At 47.2% G+C, this 19,895-nt stretch overlaps 1 protein-coding gene across 3 annotated transcripts in view; it reads left to right on the top strand.

The window, feature by feature from the left end:
• CDK16 (cyclin dependent kinase 16) overlaps positions 1-19,895 on the top strand; it is a 102,301-nt gene that overhangs the window by 41,146 nt on the left and 41,260 nt on the right. For all 3 annotated transcript variants that reach the window (XM_060252453.1, XM_060252451.1, XM_060252452.1), the window contains exon 2: positions 14,619-14,758. In XM_060252453.1, coding sequence (XP_060108436.1) covers positions 14,641-14,758 — 118 coding nt within the window. In that variant the 5' untranslated portion in view covers positions 14,619-14,640. The remainder of the gene's footprint in view (positions 1-14,618; positions 14,759-19,895) is intronic.

The following is a 19,895-nucleotide window of genomic DNA, read 5'->3' as shown; positions in this document are numbered from 1 at the left end:
CAGAAAGTCTCTGATTCAATCCCTGGCATCTCCAGTTCAAAGGATCAGGTAGGAAGTAGGTGATGTGAAAGACCTGCATCCGAGACCCCTGGAGAGTTGCCGCAAGCTGGAGTAGACAATACTGGCCTTGACACATAGTTTGTTAGAAAAAGGCAGCTTCATGTGTTTGTGTGATCTGTCTGAATCTTCAGCAAACCCACTGCTAAGAATATCCAAGGTTGTCTGCATGAGCGTGCAAGCTAAAAGCTTAACTGAGAAACGGAATTCTCAAAATACTGCTTTCTGTAGTCTTTTCAGGCTGGGGGGTGGGGAGAAAATGTTTCTTCCCCTCCACCCTTAATTTCTGTGCTCATGCCAGCTCAATCCGATGCCCGTAGGTATCGTATCTGGCCCCCATGCAATAGATCAGGGACAGCCTTTCTGCAAGGGGTAGGGGGAGGGAATGTACTCCCCTCCCCTTGAAACCAGCATCAAATACCCAGCGGCCAGGAGAGATACTGCTGCTGTATGAATAATACGGGCATAGCTGCAACATAATGCAAAAAGATCAGGCGTCTGCCCAGGGGGCGGTTTGCCATCTTCCGTTTCAACAGTGGGGGAGAGAAGAGAAAGCTGAGGGTAAACCAAGGATGAATGTAGATGAATGTATTCGGACTTCATTTCAGACGTGGCGGGGGAAGGACGGAAGGGTTGTGTCCAGAGCTTCCCGGTAAGATTTGGATTTGGGGGAGGGGTTCGGAGAGAGATGAAAATGTGGCACCAGGCAGATGTTCATCGAGAGAGCAGCAAACAGGAGGCATCAGGATGCAGATCCGACAGCACGCGAAAGAGCAATGAGATTTCCCGAGAATAAGTTTTCAGTCCCTGATTTGGATGGCCCAACAGGGGTGGCCCAACTTGCTTAACGTGAGAGCTACATGAGAGCCACTTCAGATGTTTGAGAGCCACAAAACAGGAAGGAAGATGGGGAGGTGGAGGTGGAAAGAAAGCAACTTTAATTTTAAATGCATTTTTCAAGCTGATGGCTGTATTGGCTTGGGAGAAGTAATTTAAAGACCAATGCCTTCTCCAAGCCACTGGCTGACAGGGCAGCGGGAGCTTCAAGAGCCACACAATATGTGTCAAAGAGCCGCATGTAGCTCGTGGGCCACAGTTCGGCCTCCCCTGGCCCAGACTAACCCAGTCTCGTCAGAATCATAGCGTTGAAAGGGGCCTCCAGGGTCATCTAGCCCAACCCCATGCACAATGCAAGAAATTCACAAATCCCTCCCCCCCCACACACACACACACCAGTGACCCTGTTCCATGCTTAGAAGATGACAAAAACCCTTCTGGATCCCTGGCTAAATAGGCCTGGAGAAAAATTTGGGGGGTGGGTCCTGGGGAGAGCAGGGCTTGGGGAGAAGAAGGACCTCAGCAAGGTATTAAAGCGATGGAGTGCATCCTCCAAAGCGGCCATTTTCTTCATGGGAACTGATTTCTGTAGCCTGGAGAGCAGTGGCGATTTGGGCAGCTCTCCAGGCCCCACCTGGAAGTTGTGCAACCAAAAACAAGCAACGTGGATAATGGAGCAGGAATAAAGGTATAAACCTCTGTGAAAACCAGCCTCCAAATTTATGAAAATGTTTACTATAACTGTAATCAGTAGAAATTCTCTCAAATAGTCACCAGCAGATTTGTACATAAAGGAACATCACCCGATCACCCAAAGTCATTAAATAACAAATAAATGTCCAATTTTTATAACAGACAGGTACAGGTGGCGATTCCAATAGTGTAGTCCTCCACGGAGACCGAAGCTCCCAAAAATTCCTTTTCTCCCTGTACAGCAAGGCACAGAATAATTTGCCACGCAGTTGTACTTAATCCCACATTTCGCTTTTGCTTCGACGAGCTTTCAAAAACTGCTTCATGTTCCAACTGCTGTCGCTTGTAATGTTCATTTATGTACAAATCTGTTGGCAACTATTTGAGAGAATTACTGTCTTAGTAAACATCTTCATAAATTTGGAGGCTGTTTTTTGTAGAGGTTTATACTTTTATTCCTGCCCCACCTGGAAGTTGGCAGCCTTATTTATTGCTGGTTGGAGCCTCCAAGAGCCATGAAGGAGAGAGACACTGGGCTAGACCAGGGGTGGCCAAACTTGCTTAACGTAAGAGCCACATAGAATAAGCGTCAGATGTTTGAGAGCCACAAGAGATTAACGTCAGAGGGAGGGAGGGGTGGAAAGGGGTGTTTGAGGGAGGGAGAGGTGGAAAGAAAGCAAGTTTAAATGTATTCTGCAAGCCACCGGCTGGATTGGGTTGGAGAAGTAATTTAAACAGAAATGCCCTCTCCAAGCCGACCAATGTGGCGGTGGGGGGTTCAAGAGCCACACAATATGTGCCACAGTTTGGTCACTCTCGAGACACAGTGTGGCCACTCCTTGACTAGGCCGTTGCTTTCAGACTGATCCAGAGGACGAAGGGTACTAGTTTGGCTGGGCCTGTTGCTCTGACTGTGTTAGGCTGGCTTGTTCAGAAATGCATCATCCGGGGCGGACGGGAGTTGCGCTTTCTGCGATTGTTCCTGTGGGCATCGAGGCTTTCCTCTGACCCTTTCCGATCCAAAAGGGGAATTCTATTTAATACGGAGTGACAGAGCGAGGTGAGGGGTGTCATCTTTGTTCACAGCACGCCTCCTCCGCTCGCTGCCTGCCTGGAAGCCTTGAGCTCCCAACTTGTCACATCTTTCTTCCTCCGCAGAGCTCAGAGGGAGGCAAGCATCAGTGGGGGGCTGGGCATTGCGCCAGCGAGGACACCAGCCCTTGACACCCTAGGCCAGTGGAAGAGGAGGGCGCTGGAGGGAGGATGGGATCTTCGTTGCTAGGGCTCCGTGAGGTGATCTGCATTTATTGCAACCCAGAACTGGATCCAGAAAAAGTAGATTTCTGCAGAGATTTTTTTGTAGCAGGAACTCCTTTGCATATCAGGCCACTCCCCTCCCCATGTAGGCAATCCTCCTGGAGCTTACAGTAGGGTCTGTATTAAGAGCCCTGTAAGCTCTTGGAGGATTGGCTACATCAGGAGTGTGTGGCTTAATATGCAAAGGAGTTCCTGCTACAAAAAAGGCCCTGGATTTCTGAATCCATTTTTATATGTTCCAGTATACAAAATTCAGTCATCTCTGAGTCGTCACACAATATCCATAGCTTCCCTCTTCAAAATTCAATCAGTTTATTCAAATTATATTCAAAATTCTACCACAACGGATGGCATATCATAGTGGACAGTGTCAGGTGGATCCTGGGAGACCTGTGTTCGAATCCTCACTTCTACCATGGAAGCTTGCTGGGATAGGGTATTGGGCTAGAATCCTGAGAGACCTGGGTTCGAATTCCTGCTTTACCATGGAAGCTTGCTGGGGTGGGCTAGGATCCTGAGACACCCAGATTCGAATTTCAACTTCTACTGTGGAAGCTCACTGGGTGACCTTGGGACAAACTCTGAGCCTGGCCTACCTTGCAGGATCGTTGTGAAAAAGCAGAGGAGAGAAGGGTTTTCTAAGACATTTTGAGTCCCAACTGAGGAGACAAGCAGGATGTAAGCAAATAAACACAAAATACATAAGCCTTCGTGGTTATAGTTCTAGATCGACTATCAACTGAAACAGCTGTATGGTTAAGTAGTCTAGAACAGGGATGGCCAAGCTTGCTTAGTGTAAGAGCCACATAGAATAAACGTCTGATGTTAAAGAGCCAGAAGACTTGAAAGCAGAAAGGAAGAAAGGTGCTTAGAGAAGTGATTTAAAGAGACAGATGCCTTCTCCAAGACAGCTGACAGGGCAGTGGGAGCTTTGAGAGCCGCACAATATGCGTGAAAGAGCCACATGTGGCTCCCGAGCTGCAGTTTGGCCACCTCCTCCCCAGTCTTGAAGCTAACATGCATGCTTATTTTATTTCTTTTAATGGACTTTTACTGCTGATCTTATCACATGAACACTTAAAGCTGAGTACAGGAAGCGGCCCTTATACAGAATCAACATTGGTCCATCAAGATTAGTATTGTCTACTCAAGCTGGCAGCGGTTCTCTGGGGTCCCAGCCAGGCTGAGATTTTTCACATCACCTACTACCTGATCCTTTTAGCTGGAGATACCAGGGATTGAACCTGGGACCTTCTGCATGCCAAGCAGATGCTCTGCCACTGAGCCACAGCCCCTACCAAGAAAGTCCAGGTTCCATCTTCCTTTACCTTGCCGCATTGCGTGTGCATTTTTTCCCCTTTTTCTAAGAAGTGCAAGCATTTTGGTATAGGAAGTCATGTTTTAGAACACCTTTATGGTGCCTCACGCATTCATAGGTATCAAATCTAATAAGATCCTTGGGGCTGACTCACCAGGATATCGGCATTGTTAGGAGACTTCTCCACCAGTTAGAAACTGAAGATTTGGTGTATAACAATGGTAACAAGGCGTTTCTATGAACAGAGAAGTGTGAAAATAGGATATTTTTACATCTAGCAATCAAAGTTCAGCACACAGTGACGGAAGCCGGTGTTCCAACAGAGAACAATCAAAGCCATATGTTGGAAAGAATACAATACAGGCTGCTGGTGGAAGCCACAACTGAATCTGTCTTTGGCAGGGATTTGTAATATTGGACATAACCAGGGCTCTTTTTTCTGAGCAGGAATGCACAGGAACACAGTTCTGGCTGACTTGGCATCAGGGGGTGTGGACTAATGGGCAAATGAGTTCCTGCTGGGCTTTTTCTACAAAAAGCCCTGTGTGCAACAACGGTGATATCAGGGGGTGTGGCCTAATAGGCAAATAAGCTCTTGCTGAGATTTCCCTACAAAAAAAGCCCTGTGTGAAAAATGGCGATACCAGGGGGTGTGGTCTAATATGCAAATGAGTTCCTGCTGGGCTTTTTAAAAAAAGCCCTCGATGGAACCGTATAGGTATGCCTGGAGAATGCAAGTTGAATTTTTCTTAAAAAGCTGGTTTTGAAGGTTGTCACATCTAAGGTTGCCAACCTCAAGGTGGGGCCTGGAGATCCCCCCACTATAACAATTGCCCTCCAGACAGTAGAGATCCGTTCCCCTGGAAAAGATGGCTACTTTGCAGGGTAGATTATTATGTCATTGACATTGTACCCTGCTGAAGTCTCTCCCTTTCCTAAACCCCACCTTCCCCAGGCTCCACCCCCTAAATCTCCAGGTATCTCCCAACCCAGAGCTGGCAACCTTGCACATGACTCTGTGGCTGTTGTGGCAGAGGAAGAGGTAGGGTTGCCAAGTCCAACTCAAGAAATATCTGGGAACTTTGGGGGTGGAGCCAGGAGACATTGGGGGTGGAGCCAGGAGCAAGGTTGTGTGACAAGCGTAATTGAACTCCAAAGGGAGTTCTGGCCATCACATTTAAAGGGACTGCACATCTTTTAAATGCCTTCCCTTCATTGGAAATAATGAAGGATAGGGGCGCCTTCTTGTAGGGCTCATAGAATTGGACTCCGTGGTCCAATCCTTTTGAAACTTGGAGGATATTTTGGGGAGAGGCGCTGGATGCTATGCTGCACATTTGGTGCTTTTCCTCAAAAAACAGTCCCCCCCCCAGAGCTCCAGATATCAGCAGATCATTTCTCCATTATACCCTATGGGAATTGGTCTCCATAGGGAATAGTGGAGTCCCTTGCAGACATTTCCCTCCCCTCCCTGCTTTCTGATGACCCTGAACCAGGGGGAGGGTCTCCAAGCCTGGGGATCCCTTACCCCCACCTGGGGACTGGCAACCCCAGGAAGAGGGTGCTCACGCATGTGTGCGCTGATCAGCCCTGAAGCTGGTTAAGAGTCGATAGGGAGCAGCATGCTTCGAGGCAGGGCTGGGAGGGCATCTCTGAGCCGATTATCGCTGCAGAAAGGTATTTAACAACAGCTTGCAGACTGAACCAAGAAGCTTATCTAGTGGGGATTCTCCCTGCCGCATCTTATCCCTTCAGGGCTGACCGCAGAGGTGGATCTGATGGCGGAGAAGCGACAAGGCCAGATTTGGCGATAACGTGGAGCTGCTTTTTCCATGCAGGGGGCAGAGTCTGGGATTGCTATCTTCTCCAGACAGCTTCTGACTAAATTGTCTGCATGTGTCACTTGGTGTTTGTGTGTATGCGTGTGTCTTCTTTGTTCCTGATGGCCCCGAAACTGCTCTCATTTAGAAGAAGATGATGAAGAAGATGATATTGGATTTATATCCCGCCCTCCACTCCAAAGAGTCTCAGAGCGGCTCACAATCTCCTTTACCTTCCTCCCCCACAACAGACACCCTGTGAGGTGGGTGGGGCTGGAGAGGGCTCTCACAGCAGCTGCCCTTTCAAGGACAACCTCTGCCAGGGCTATGGCTGACCCAAGGCCATGCTAGCAGGTACAAGTGGAGGAGTGGGGAATCAAACCCGGTTCTCCCAGATAAGAGTCCGCACACTTAACCACTACACCAAACTGGCTTGCCAAGTCTGACTGAAGAAATATCTGGGGACTTTGGGGGGTGGAGCCAGGAGCAAGCGTATGACAAGCGTAATTGAACTCCAAAGGGAGTTCTGGCCATCATGTTTCAAAGGACCACAGTCCTTTTAAATGCCTTCCATTTGGAATAATGAAGGATAGGGGCATCTTCTTTTGGGGCTCATAGAATTGGACCCCACAGTCCAATCTATTTTGAAACTTGGAGGGGTTTTTTTTTGAGGAGAGGCATTGGATGCCATGCTGAAAATGTGGTGCATCTACCTCAAAAAAACAGCCCCCCCCCCCCAGCACTAGATACCCATGGATCAATTCTCCATGATATCCTGTAGGAATCAGTTTTTTAGGAATCAACCTGAAGATGGGCAAAATCAACAACTGTATGTCCTCTTGCTTTCTCAGTTGCGGCTCCCGCCTTGCCAGTATGGTGTAGTGGTTAAGTGCGTGGACTCTTATCTGGGAGAACCGGGTTTGATTCCCCACTCCTCCACTTGCAGCTGCTGGAATGGCCTTGGGTTAGCCATCGCTCTCATAGCAGTTGTCCTTGAAAAGGCAGCTTCTGTGAAAGCTCTCTCAGCCCCACCTACCTCACAGGGTGTCTGTTGTGGGGAGGGGAAGGGAAAACAGATTGTAAGCCACTCTGAGACCCCAAGTGAAGGAAAGGAAAGGTCCCCTGTGCAAGCACCAGTCATTTCCGACTCTGGGGTGGCATTGCTTTCACAACGTTTTCACAGCAGACTTTTAATGGGGTGGTTTGCCATTGCCTTCCCCAGTCATCTACACTTCCCACCCCAGCAAGTTGGGTTCTCGTTTTACCGACCTCGGAAGGATGGAAGGCTGAGTCAACCTCGAGCCGGCTACCTGAGAACCCAGCTTCTGCCGGGGATTGAACTCAAGTCGTGAGCAGAGCTTAGGACTGCAGTACTGCAGCTTTAACACTCTACGCCACGGGGCAGGGTATAAATCCTCTTCTCTTCCTCTCTTCTCCTAGTCCATATTTTGGGGTTGTTGGTCAAAAGCATTGCAGAGCGGGTCTGTGGCTTTCTGATGCAGTTGTGTGGGTTACTATGGTCCCTGGCCCACTTAAATTCTTTTGTGCCGCACCCCCCCCCCCCCCCATTTCAGAAAGTGGGCCTGTGTTACGTTGGGAGAGCTCTAGCCCCGAGCAAACCCTTCACCTACAGTTCTGGCAGTAGTTGGATGCCAGCTGCCAAGTTGTGTGCTCAGACCGGGCGGTTTCCTCTTGCGTGCCAGCCCTTTGGTGCTAAATTTAATCCCTACCCTTCATTACAGGAAGGTTCAGGAGGTAGATGAAAGCAGTCAGGAGTTACCCACAAGTACAGCTTTCTGACCAAACACCGGCTGGTTCAGAACCTCAGATGAAATCATCTTTCCTCTCAGCACCGGGTCACGGATGGGCCTTTGTGTGTGTGGGTGATGCTAACGTAGACACACACACACACTCACACTCTCCCCAATTATGTGCTTAGAATGAATTATGCTAATTGTGTTGCTAGCCAGATTGACCTGAGGGGAAATTTCTTCTCCTCTCCAAATATGGTAATAAGTACAAAACAAAAAAAACCCTCCGTTGCCTACTAATAAGGGAAGCTTCTTATTATTTCTGTCATGCCCACCGATTGTGATATGTCTGGCCCTGGCAACCTTTGGCACTTCAGATCGGCGAGTTTTGAGCTTTTTGCCTTAGGGGACTCTTTCCACGTTGACTTGTCGAAAAAGGGACGTTGCCATGCCACTCTTTGTGTGGCAGAGGATTCTGGGAAGGGCTGATGAGCAAAGAGTTTAGTTCTCAGGGGGTTCTGGCCGGGCCTGTGGGCTATGCATTCTCTCCACACATACTGTGAGCCCAAGAACACACCTAGCCCTGATTTGCTGAGGGAGTACCTCTCAGCAAAGTTTGTCCTCTGTTCCTGATATTCTCATTAAGGAATCCCTGATGGATCCTCCGAGGAATTCCAGGGCTCTCTAGAAGAGGGGTTCTCCATCTTTTACAGCCGGCAGGCACCTTTGGAATTCTTATCCAGCATGGTGGGTGCAGCCACAAGATGGCTGCTGCAGGAGCTGCAAAACCATTGCCAAGTCCAGGGCTTTTTTTTTTTGTAGCAGGAACTCCTTTGCATATTAGGCCACACACCCCTGAGGTAACCAATCCTCCAAGAGCTTACAGGGCTGTTATTACAGGGCCTACTGTAAGCTCTTGGAAAATTGGCTACATCAGGGGGTGTGGCCTAAAATTCAAAGGAGGTCCTGCTACAAAAAAGACCTGGCTTCAGTCACATAGCATGTTGTGGTGGCAGCAGCTGCCAAAGTGACAGCCAATCAGATCTTCAGTAGCCATTCAGGAGACTTGCTGGGCAAAAGTCCTGCCTGGATCAACCAACTTCATAAGAGGACTTGGAAGTTGCCAGAAAAAGTGTCAAGCCAGTGCCATAGTTCCCAGGGGCGCCATGTTGGAGAACCTTATCTTGGAAGGTGGTTGGAAAGCCACTGTCTTGGAGGAAGGGAAGTAAAAAAAAAATCTCAAGACTGGCAGTGGTTCTCTGTATGCGTGAAGGGAATATCACATGCTTATTGAAAACACAAGTAGGCTTCCCAATCCCCAGGTCCCAGCGGGGGATTCCCTGGTTTTACAGGCTTCCCGCCCCCTGCCAGCTGGCCTGCGGGTGAAGCTCCTTCCCCCACAGCCACCATGTACCTTTAGATCTTTTAAAATGTGTGTGTGCCTTTAAATTGGAGCAGGAAGTACTTCATGGGGAAGGGTTAGAAACAGCAGACCTTGTCGGAGTGCATCCCCTGTGTTTTGTTTTGCTTTCGTTTCGGACAATGAGCGTGTGTGTAAAAGAGCAGCATAGCCCTTGTACTTTCCAGACCTCATTGTGGAGGCACCAGAGACTTCTGCTTTGTTCTGCTTCAGACCAAAACGGCTGCCCACTTGCACCAGAAACAGTTAAGCGTCTGTGTGAGTGAGAAAGAGAAAACGGGGGGGAGGGGAGGGAACTCTATTATTCCCTATGGAGACTTATTCTCATAGGAAATAATGGAGAATTGATCCACGGGTATCTGGGGCTCTGGGGGGGCTGTTTTTTAAGGTAGAGGCACCAGATTTGCAGCATAGCATCCAGTACCTCTCCCCAAAATACCCCCCAAGTTTCAAAAAGATTGGACCAAGGGGTCCAATTCTATGAGCCCCAAAAGAAGGTGCCCCTATCCTTCATTATTTCCTATGGAGGGAAGGGATTTAAAAGATGTGTGGTACCTTTAATTGTGATGGCCAGAACTCCCTTGAAGTTCAATTATGCTTGTCACACAACCTTGCTCCTGGCTCCGTCCCCAAAGTCTCCTGACTCCACCACCAAAGTCCCCAGATATTTCTTGAACTGGACTTGGCAACCCTAAACACAAGTGCAAATATAATCTCATTCATTGCTTCCTTGCTCCCAACTTGCTTGTGCCCCTCCACATCTGCACACACTGTTGTTGTCTCTGCCTCTATGGCACATGGTTTGTGCCGTGTTTCTTGGTTATTCCTATCCAGCAGGGCCTGAGGAGGAGGCAGTGCCTGTGTTTGCACTACTGGGCAGCGCCCGAGGGGCAAAATCGCACCTCGTTGGGGTGGTGCCCATGCAGCTATTAATTACTCATCCTGTAACTTTGCTTACCTGCCCTTCCTTTCTGGGCCTGTCTGCAGATTCAAAAAGGCGGTGCATTTGTTAGAGCGGGGGTGGCCAAACTGCAGCTTGGGAGCCACATGTGGCTCTTTCGCACATATGGTGTGGCTCTTGAAGCCCCCCCTGCCCTGTCGGCCTGCTTGGAGAAGGCACTTCTCTCTAGGGTTACCAAGTCCAATTCAAGAAATATCTGGGGACTTTGGGGGTGGAGCCAGGAGACATTAGGGGTGGAGCCAAGATCAAGGCTGTGACAAGCATAATTGAACTCCAAAGGGAGTTCTGGCCATCACATTTAAAGGGACGGCACACCTTTTCAATTCCTTCCTTCCACAGGAAATAATGAAGGATAGGGGCACCTTCTTTTGGGGCTCATATAATTGGACCCCCTGGTCCAATCTTTTTGAAACTTGGGGGGTATTTTGGGGAGAGGCACTAGATGCTATACTGAAAATATGGTGCCTCTACCTCAAAAAACAGCCCCCCCAGAGCCCCAGATACCAACGGATCAATTCTCCATGATTTTCTATGGAAATAAATCTCCATAGGGAATAATAGAGTTCCCAGCAGACATTTCCCTCCCCTCCCCCCGCTTTCTGACGACCCTGAAGCGGGGGGAGGGCCTACAAACTGGGGGATCCCCTGCCCCCACCTGAGGATTGGCAACCCTACTTCTCTCTTTAAATTGCTTCGCCAAGCCAGCCAGAAGTTTGGAGAATACATGAAAAGTTAAAGTTGCTTTCTTTCCTCCTCTCCCTCTCCCATCTATTTGCCTCCCTCCCTCCCATGCTCATGTCTTGCAGTTCTCAAACAGTTGATGTTTATTCTTTGTGGCTCTTACATTAAGCAAATTTGTCCACTCCTGTGCTAAAGGAATCTCATTGTCAGATGTTGAGTGGTAGCCAGAACACATGCGGGCCTTCCTCCCTTCTTTGGCCCTCAGGTTGTCCATTTCACGTTGGGAAATTTCTGGAAGTTTTGGGGCTGCAGTCTGCGGCAGGCAGGCTTTGGGGAGGGGAAGCCCCTCAGTGGGGTATAATGCCATAGAGCCCACCTTCCAAAGTAGCTATTTTCTCCAGGGGAGCTGCTGTCTCTAGTCTGGAAACCTATTATAATTGTAAAATTATAGATTTCCAGGCCCCACCTGGAGATTGATCAAGATGGGTAGCCATAGGGTTGCCAGGTCCCCTCCGCTCTCCAGAAGCAGAGACTTCTGCATGCACGTGACGCATCGATGTCATTGCGCCGGTGCCAGCACTTGGGGACGCTCTAGCCATTTGGGAAGGAAAACTCTATGGTACCTATTGTATCATAGAGTTTTCCCTTCCAAATGGCTAGAGTATCCGGGAAAACCATAGAGTTTTCTTGGAAATGCCTAGAAGAGCGGCCGCGCACCATCGCACCAACGACATTGGGGGAGGTTGGGAACCTCCCTGCCTGGACCGGGGGGGGGGGCGGCTTGGCAGCCCTAGGTAGCCATGTTAGCCTGTTTGTAGCAGTAGAAAAAAGCAAGAGTCCAGTAGCACCTTAAAGACAAACACAATTTGTGTCAGGGGAGGAGCTTTTGCGAGTCACTGCTCACTTCTTTAAGGTGCTACTGGATTCTTGCTCTTTTCCCACCTGGAGATTGGGCCCCAGTAGGGGTCCCAAACAGTATCAAGGTCCGCTGTGTGGCCTCACAGTTGTCATTCAAAAGTTCATCTTCTCACAACCGCTCTCAGGCAGTGGATTCAGATGACTCTGCCATGGTTTTCAGAACAGGGGAACTCTGGATGGGTTCAGAGGAACGGGAACTACATGGAAGACCCTTGGAAAGCATTCTGCATGGCATGTGGATAGGCAGTCATCTGTAGCTGTCAACCACGGTGTTAGACCTCACCTTGCTGCATCTGCTGAGAGATCTGGAAAGTCAGAGCGTCCATCAGTGCAGTCAGAGGATTTGGGTGCCCCAGTCTCTGAACTCTGAAATGGCTGCTGCGTGGTTCCAGAATCTTCCCTAAAATCTCCTCATAGCTCAGTCCCCATTTTGCACACATATTGCCCGTATCCTTCCCCAAATAGCTTCCCCTCCTATTTGTTTATGTACCACTTTTGTACTGCTTCTCCAGGAACCTGCCTGAGGTGCCTTCCAAATTTGAAAAAATAATGTATAAACAAAAAAAAAGTTATGTATTAAAACTCCGCTTTAAAAGCCCAGCCCAGCATAAAAACAAAGGCCACAGAAACAGGTCACTGCCAGCCTAAAATAACACTTTACAATCTAAAATAGGATTAAAAGATCCACCCTGGGTGAAAAACCCGGGTGAACAGAAACATTTTGGCCTGCTGCCTTTAAAAAAAGCAATACAGGTTCTAAGCGAGCCTCAAGAGCTACAGTGTTTCACAAACAAGGTGCCACTACTGAAAATGACCTGTCACTTCTTGCCACCTGCCTCACCTCTTAAAATGGTGGCGGAAAGAACAGGGCTCATGAGGCAGATCTTAACTGGCAGGCTGGGCAATACATTCTCCCTGTGCTAATTTTTTATTCAGGTAGGTCCTCAGATGTCCTTTACTCCTAGGCCTTTCAGATTTCACATTACCAAGGACAGCTGACTGCCAGCTCAGAGGCCACCTTTGGTCCTGAAATATTCTTACGTGGTTCTGAGTAGTCTCCTCAGACTAACGTGGGCTACAGTGTTGTGCTCATGGCTTCACTTGTGGAGAAAAGCAGCATTCGTTCTGTATGTTTTTCACTGCGAAGCTGATATTTGAGAATATATTTAAGTTAGCACATTAGCACTTCCCACCAGTGCCTCCAAGCTCATTGGCGCCGGCCCTGCGAAGCCTTTAACGGCTAGGTAATGCCAGCTTTGTTATAGAACTGGAGAGACGAGAAATCCATCCCTAAAAATGAGCTAGGAAGCTAATAACTATGATGACAAAGACCTGTCTCGGGTTGTCATATTATAGGTGGGAGAAACAAGAAGCATGATTGCATAACCATTTTCTTAATGTTCTGAGCAACATTTCCCCCCTGCTGCTGACGCACGTATCTGTATCCCTTCTTTCTCCCACATGGTTCAGGTGAACTTATGTGGTTCTCCCCCTACTGTTTTGCCCTCACAACAACTCTTTGAGGTAAAGAATGGCCAGCCCAAAGTCACCCTCAGAGCATTATGGGAAATCAAGGGCTGGATCCCAGGTCCTAGTCCAACACTCCAAACGCTAGACTCTACTGGCTTGTTTCCCATTAATAAAGTTGCTCTGAAGCGGATTACAGGAGTGGCTTCTGGTCAGGAATCAGAACGTTAAAAACATTTCCCCTGCATTAACGTGGGTCAGAGTGGTTCAGGCTTGTGAGCTCATCATGCCCCCTGGGATTCCCATCAAAGACTTGGAAATCTCTGAGGCTGGACTTTATAATTGCATAAATAGTAATGAAAAACAAACTTTGAAGCTTGGTGGCCACGAATCTAGCAAGGAGATTATGTTTGGTATAGTGGGAGGCAGTTTGGTGTAGTGATTAAGTGTGCAGACTCTTCTGGGAGAACCGGGTTTGATTCCCCGCTCCTCCACTTGCAGCTGCTGGAATGGCCTTGGGTTAGCCATAGCTCTCGCAGGTCTTGTCCTTGAAAGGGCAGCTGCTGTGAGAGCCCTCTCAGCCCCACCCACCTCACAGGGTGTCTGTTGTGGGGGGGGAGAGAAGATATAGGAGGTTGTAAGCCATTCTGAGTCTCTGATTCAGAGAGAAGGGCGGGATATAAATCTGCAATTCTTCTTCTTCTTCTTGCGATGGCGTAGATCTTTGAATGGCTCAGCATTTGGATTACTGATGCTGCTGACCTTTTTTGTGCTCCACAGAGATCCTTCTTTAGGGCCAAAAGGTTCCAAATCAAATGTTTAATTGCACCTACCATCGTCTGTATCGAGGGACAATTTCCCTGCACGTGTCGAACTCATTTGTTATGAGGGCCGGATCTGACATAAATGAGAACTTGTTGGGGCGGGCCATGTATGTATCTATTTAAAATGAGGTAGCAGAGATATAAATTTTATAAAGAACACATATTTTTTAAAAAACTTAAAAACATGCTTAAAACGTTAGCACTCATTGGTCTTAAAGATGCTTTCTTTGTATTTTCCCCATGGGATCCAGGGAACTGGGCAAAGGAAGCTCTGGCTCTTTCCTTTCTTCCCCAGGGGACTAGGTGGAGGAGGAGCCTCAGCCAATAGAAGGAAGAAAGGCTTGGCTCAGTAGCTCTGCTGTGCCATTGAGCAAGCCTTGCAAAGCGAGCTGTTATGCAGAAGGAAGCAAGATACAGGGAGAAGAAAGCAGATGAAAGCCAGTTGTTCAGGGGCCTGATAGGAGCCCTCCAGGGGCCTGATTCAGCCCCCAAGTTGCATGTTCGACACCTCTGGTCTGGAGTGTAGTAATCTTTTTCTTTTGCTCTCATGGCAGTGACACTAGCGATTTTCCCACCATGGATCGGATGAAGAAGATCAAGAGGCAGTTGTCTATGACGCTGCGGGGGAGCAGGACGGTAGAGAAAAACCTCAACGAGCCCATCAACATAGAAGAAAACAACAGCAGCGATAATGGTGAGTTCTTTGGGGAGGGGGGGGTTGTGGGTGACACATTAGAGCAGGTACAGACAAGAGTGGCTCCAAATTTCCACACTAGTAAGATTTCACCACAGAGTGTGACATCCAGTGAAGAACTTGTTAAATGCTTTAGAATCCTTTGACCTGAAAGATCATTTAAAAATGCCCTTCTAGGCCTTAATATTGTGAAGGAAAGGAAAAATCCTACACATAGAAGATAGATTGACATTTTGTTTGACGTTGAGGATTAGGTGGGTCTGTGAGGGGACTTCTCTGCTTAGCTCAGCATCTCCCGGGTTTCCTAGATTTATTCCATTCTTATTGTACTGTTCCATAAGTGTCAGTCTGAACAAATGCGAGTGAAGTTTGTTATCTTTAAAGAACTGACATAGATTGTGGCAAGAAATGAGTTTTGTAAAGCACAAAATTGTTAAGCAATGGTTTTCCATTCTTTACAAACAGGGAAATATGTTCAGTAAGATAGTTGAGTATCTTCAAATTTAATAAGGAAACAAGCCTAGCATTTAAAAAAGAAACCTTCCTTCGTTGCAAAATATTTACCTGAAGGGGAATTTGATTTAAAGTAGTCAACTGCTGGCTTCTTTGAACCTGTGGAGAAAGAGAAGAGGTGAATGAGTTCCTCCACTCTAGCCTCCTCTCCTCTCACGAAGGCCCAGAGAGAAAATATTTCTTTTGTTTTTCTCTTTCTCAACAGCTTTTTTTGGTTGTTTTTTTAAAAATTGCCAGTGGAAAAATTTGGGAAATTTGGGGGAACAATGAAAAAAAATGAGCACACCCCTTCACAAATTATATTTTTTTGAAAAGTGAAATGCTTTTTTGAGATGAGGTTTCATTTGCTGAAAGGGTATGTCATGAATGCCTGTGGTGATCCCCCCTCCCAGTTTTTGTGATGGAAAATTTTGAGGAGTGCTGGGAAAAGTTGGATTTCCTCCCTTTTTGAATGCGTGAAATGTGCTAAGATAGTACAGGATTAGGGCTGCCAATCCCCAGTTGGAGGCAGGGGATCCCTTGGTTTGGAGGCCCTCCCCCACTTCAAGGTTATCATTAAGTGGGGTAGGGGGAGAGAAATATCTGTTGGGCACACCATTATACCCCTATGGAGACCAATTGCCATAAAGTATAATGGAGAATTGATCTTTGGTTATAAACGATACATTTGTATCGTTATGATGTTAAAGCAGCAAAACAGGCTTAGGTTTGATAGGACAGCAAGCATTACATACGTTTTATCTTTTTTTCCTGACAATTTTCTGTTTCTTCCACTCATAGCTTCAACATTTCTGGAAATTGTATATCTCTATGCCCACCTTTTGTTGTAAGTGTTTTTGTTTCTCCCCTTTGAATTGTTTTTTTTTTTTAGGGGAAAAATCCCATTGTTCCATATTTGTAAATACTCATTTTAATACCTTTTTAACCTGCTGAGTTTTTAACTTTCTTGGACTCTTTTTCTAGCAGGAGCTCCTCTGCATATTAGGCCATGCCCCTCTGATGTGGCCAATCCTCCAAGAGCTTAGATGGCTCTTAGTACAGGACCTACTGTAAGCTCCAGGAGGATTGGCTACAACAGGGGGCGTGGCCTAATATGCAGAGGAGTTCCTGTATCTCAGTGATCCCCGGTGTGGTGTGCCCTTGGGTGCCATGGGACTCACCATTTTTTTTCTTGACGGTCCCATGCTCCTTCCCTAAGATATCTTTTACCCAGAGCAAAGAGGAATCCTGGCTTTCCTCCGTTTCTCTGGAGCAGAAGGTGCTTCAGAAGGTGCCTGGATTTGGGGGTTCACAGGTAGGCTATAGTAGACAGTGTCCATTTGCCCTAATAGGCAAACATTTCTATGAAATTCCCCAGCATTTTGTGATTGGCTGCCCCAGGGCTAAAACCAATTTATTATGGCGCCCCCTGAACATTCTTTGTTCTTTGATCTGGGTAGTCCAGGTTAGCCCGATCTCGTCAGAAGCCAAACAAAGTCGGCCCTGGCTAGTATTTGGATGGGACACCACCAAGGTCATGGCCCAGAGCCAAGCAATGCCAAACCACCTCTGAACATCTCTCTCTTGAAAGCTGCAGTAAGTCAGTTGAAACTCGATGGCGCTTTCCACCACCAAACTGGAGTGGCTTTCCATAGGATTGCTCTCTAATTTTAGCCTATCCAAAGAACTGTGCCGAAGATCCCATAGATGCCATTGCCCGCTCATCCATCTCAAAGAAGAATTTAACTCTTTTCTAAGCGGTTGCTTGAGTACCTCCGTTTCATCATTGCTCTCAGTATCTTCACTTGCATGTCTTGCCAGTTCCACATCAGACCGGGGATGACAACATCCCTTCCGCCCATCTGAGAGGAGACATAGAAACAGGCCTCGTTTTGGGCAGGAGCTTACAGGAGCAGAGCTCCGGAACCTCTACATTTTATTAGAACAAAGTAGGAGTCGACTTGCATCTTTAAGACCAACAAAGTTTTATTCATAATGTAAGCTTTTGTGTGTGCATGCACGCTTCTTCAGACGAGGAATCAGGTACAGTGAGCAGAGCTACATATAGCTGGTAAACTATACCAGCTATATGTAGCTTACCAGCTGTATGTAGCTCTGCTCACTGTACCTGATTCCTCGTCTGAATAAGTCACACACACAAGACAGCATTTATTGGCATATATAAGAATATAAAATAGAGGGTCGGCCAGGTTACATATTTAAATACATAATCCATACAGCAGGGGTGGCCAACGGTAGCTCTCCAGATGTTTTATGCCTACAATTCCCATCAGCCCCAGCCAGCATGGCTGATGGCTGGGGCTGATGAGAGTTGTAGGCAGAAAACATCTGGAGACCTACCGTTGGCCACCCCTGCCATACAGAATAAAATTAGTATTACAAGATAAAAACAACATAGCAATTTAGTAAAACCTGATACATCATACTACTTATCAGGACGAGTAACCATGGCTCTATAAAAAAAACCTTGCTACTAATTGTTATTTCCGGATCAGAATTATCAAGCAAGAAAAGCACCTTAAAATCATCAGAGGTCTCTAAAATTTGGGTCAATATGGGGTATAAAAGATCCCAGCGGGACGCCAAATAGAGAGGACATTGGAGAAGAACATGGCCAACAGTCTCAACACAATTGATTTTACAGGGACAGCACCTGCTTGAATAGGGAGTCCCTTGGAATCTGCCAAATAAAATGGCTGACGGAAGGGCATTGGATCTGGCCAAGGAAAAGGCTTTGCGCAAATTTGGAGCTAGAAGTTGGTAGAGGTACACAGCTGGAATATTTGCATTTGGAACAATTCCTAAGTTTAGGGGAGAACAGGTTCTGTTGGCAAGACTACTGTCTGAAGAAGTGTGTATGCATACATGAAAGCTTACATTCTGAATAAAACTTGGTTGATCTTAAAGGTGCAACTTGACTCCTGCTTTGTTCTGCTGCTTCAGATCAACACGGCTGCCCGCTTGGATTTATTTACATTTTATTGTGCTCTTTCTTTCTCCTCCCTCCCCCTCCCCCCCGAATACTTGCTTCTGGGCTCTATTGTTCAACCGCCCTGTGAGAATTTTGCTGAACTCTTAAGATTTGACAAACGTTCTAATATTTCCCCCCACAAAAAATGGGAAAATAACCAAAACATATAAAGCAGACAGATGGAAATTTTCGTCATGCCACTGGGGCCAAATAGGAGAAAGTAATACAAAAACTATGATGGGAGTCAGGTTTTATTATGACAATTATAATTCAAGAAGCATTTTAAGCTAGATGCCGAGCTGATATAATTTAGTGCCCCTTCCGGCGATGTCAGGGGGTGGGTGGCATATGCAAATGAGTTGTGCTAATGAGCTCTGGCACCTCTTTTTCTACAAAATGATCCCTGCATATAAATAAGGATTTTTTTTTTTAGTTTTGACTGCCTGCCAATCAAGTGAACTCATAACTTGCTTTTAAACTTTGGATTATTATATACGTTGATGGTATATTTCTCTCTCCTTCTCCCCGATACAAATTGAATGAAACTTCCATGGACTGGCCTCGTGCAACTCCAAGGAATAATCGCCTGAAAAAAACATGAATTACAACTTTGGCACGGTTGAGGTTACCTAATGCTGAGCTGGCAATCGTTCCCATTCATTGTTGTTGATTTTATGAAAACAGCAGCTCTTTAGAAATGGAAAACTTTCCACGGAACATTAAAGGCATGGAATGTTTTCCACCCCGCACTTCTGGATACAAATGCTGCAGACTGGGTATCTGCGTTCCAGGAGTAAGATGAAGGTGTAGCAGGGGGGAAGGGAGACTTGTCTGTTTCCAAGAGGGGAGTGTCTGTTGGGGAAAGCTCTGAAAGTTGGCTCAGGGGCCATGCAGTGGTCTCACCTTCCAGGCTCTCATTGGGAGTGTTCCTGAGAATAATGGGAGTTTTTGTGCTTTTCTCTGGATCTGTTGCCTTCTTTCTCTTCTGCCTCCTCTGGTTTCAATCTCCGTTTGGGCTTCAAGTTTATAGAATCACAGAGTTGGGCGGGGTCATGCAGGCCATCTGGTCCAGCTCCTGCTCAATGCAGGACCAGCCTAAAGCATCCCTGACTAGTGTTTGTTCATCTGCTGTTTAAAGACTGCCAGAGGTGGGGAGCTCACCAGCTCTCTAAGCAGGCCATTCCATTTCTGAACTACTCTTACTGTAAAAAAATTTCTCCCTTAATATCCAGCTGGTATCTTTCCCGCTTAATATCCAGCTGGTATCTCTCAAACCCGTTATTGCAAGTCCTCTCCTCTGCTGCCAACACGAGCAGCTCCCTGCCCTCCTCTAAGTGCCCTCTTCCTTCAAATACTTAAGAGCAGGGGTGGAATACTAGCAGGAGCTCCTTTGCATATTAGGCCACACACCCCTGATGGAGCCAGTCCTCCAGGAGCTTACAAGAAAGAGCCCTGTAAGCTGTTGGAGGATTGGCTGCGTCAGGGGTGTGTGGCCTAATATGCAAAGGAGCTCCCGCTAGAATTCCACCCCTGCTTAAGAGAGTAATCATGTCCTCGTTCAGCCTCCTCTTCTTCAGACTGAACCTTCTGAGGACCTTCAGCCTGGGCTTGGTCTCCAGGTCCCTGTTCATATTCATTGCTCTCTTCTGCACC

This window comes from Heteronotia binoei, chromosome 13, assembly GCF_032191835.1.
Source record: "Heteronotia binoei isolate CCM8104 ecotype False Entrance Well chromosome 13, APGP_CSIRO_Hbin_v1, whole genome shotgun sequence".
Lineage (NCBI taxonomy): Eukaryota > Metazoa > Chordata > Lepidosauria > Squamata > Gekkonidae > Heteronotia > Heteronotia binoei.
This window is presented reverse-complemented; position numbering and strand designations above follow the sequence as displayed.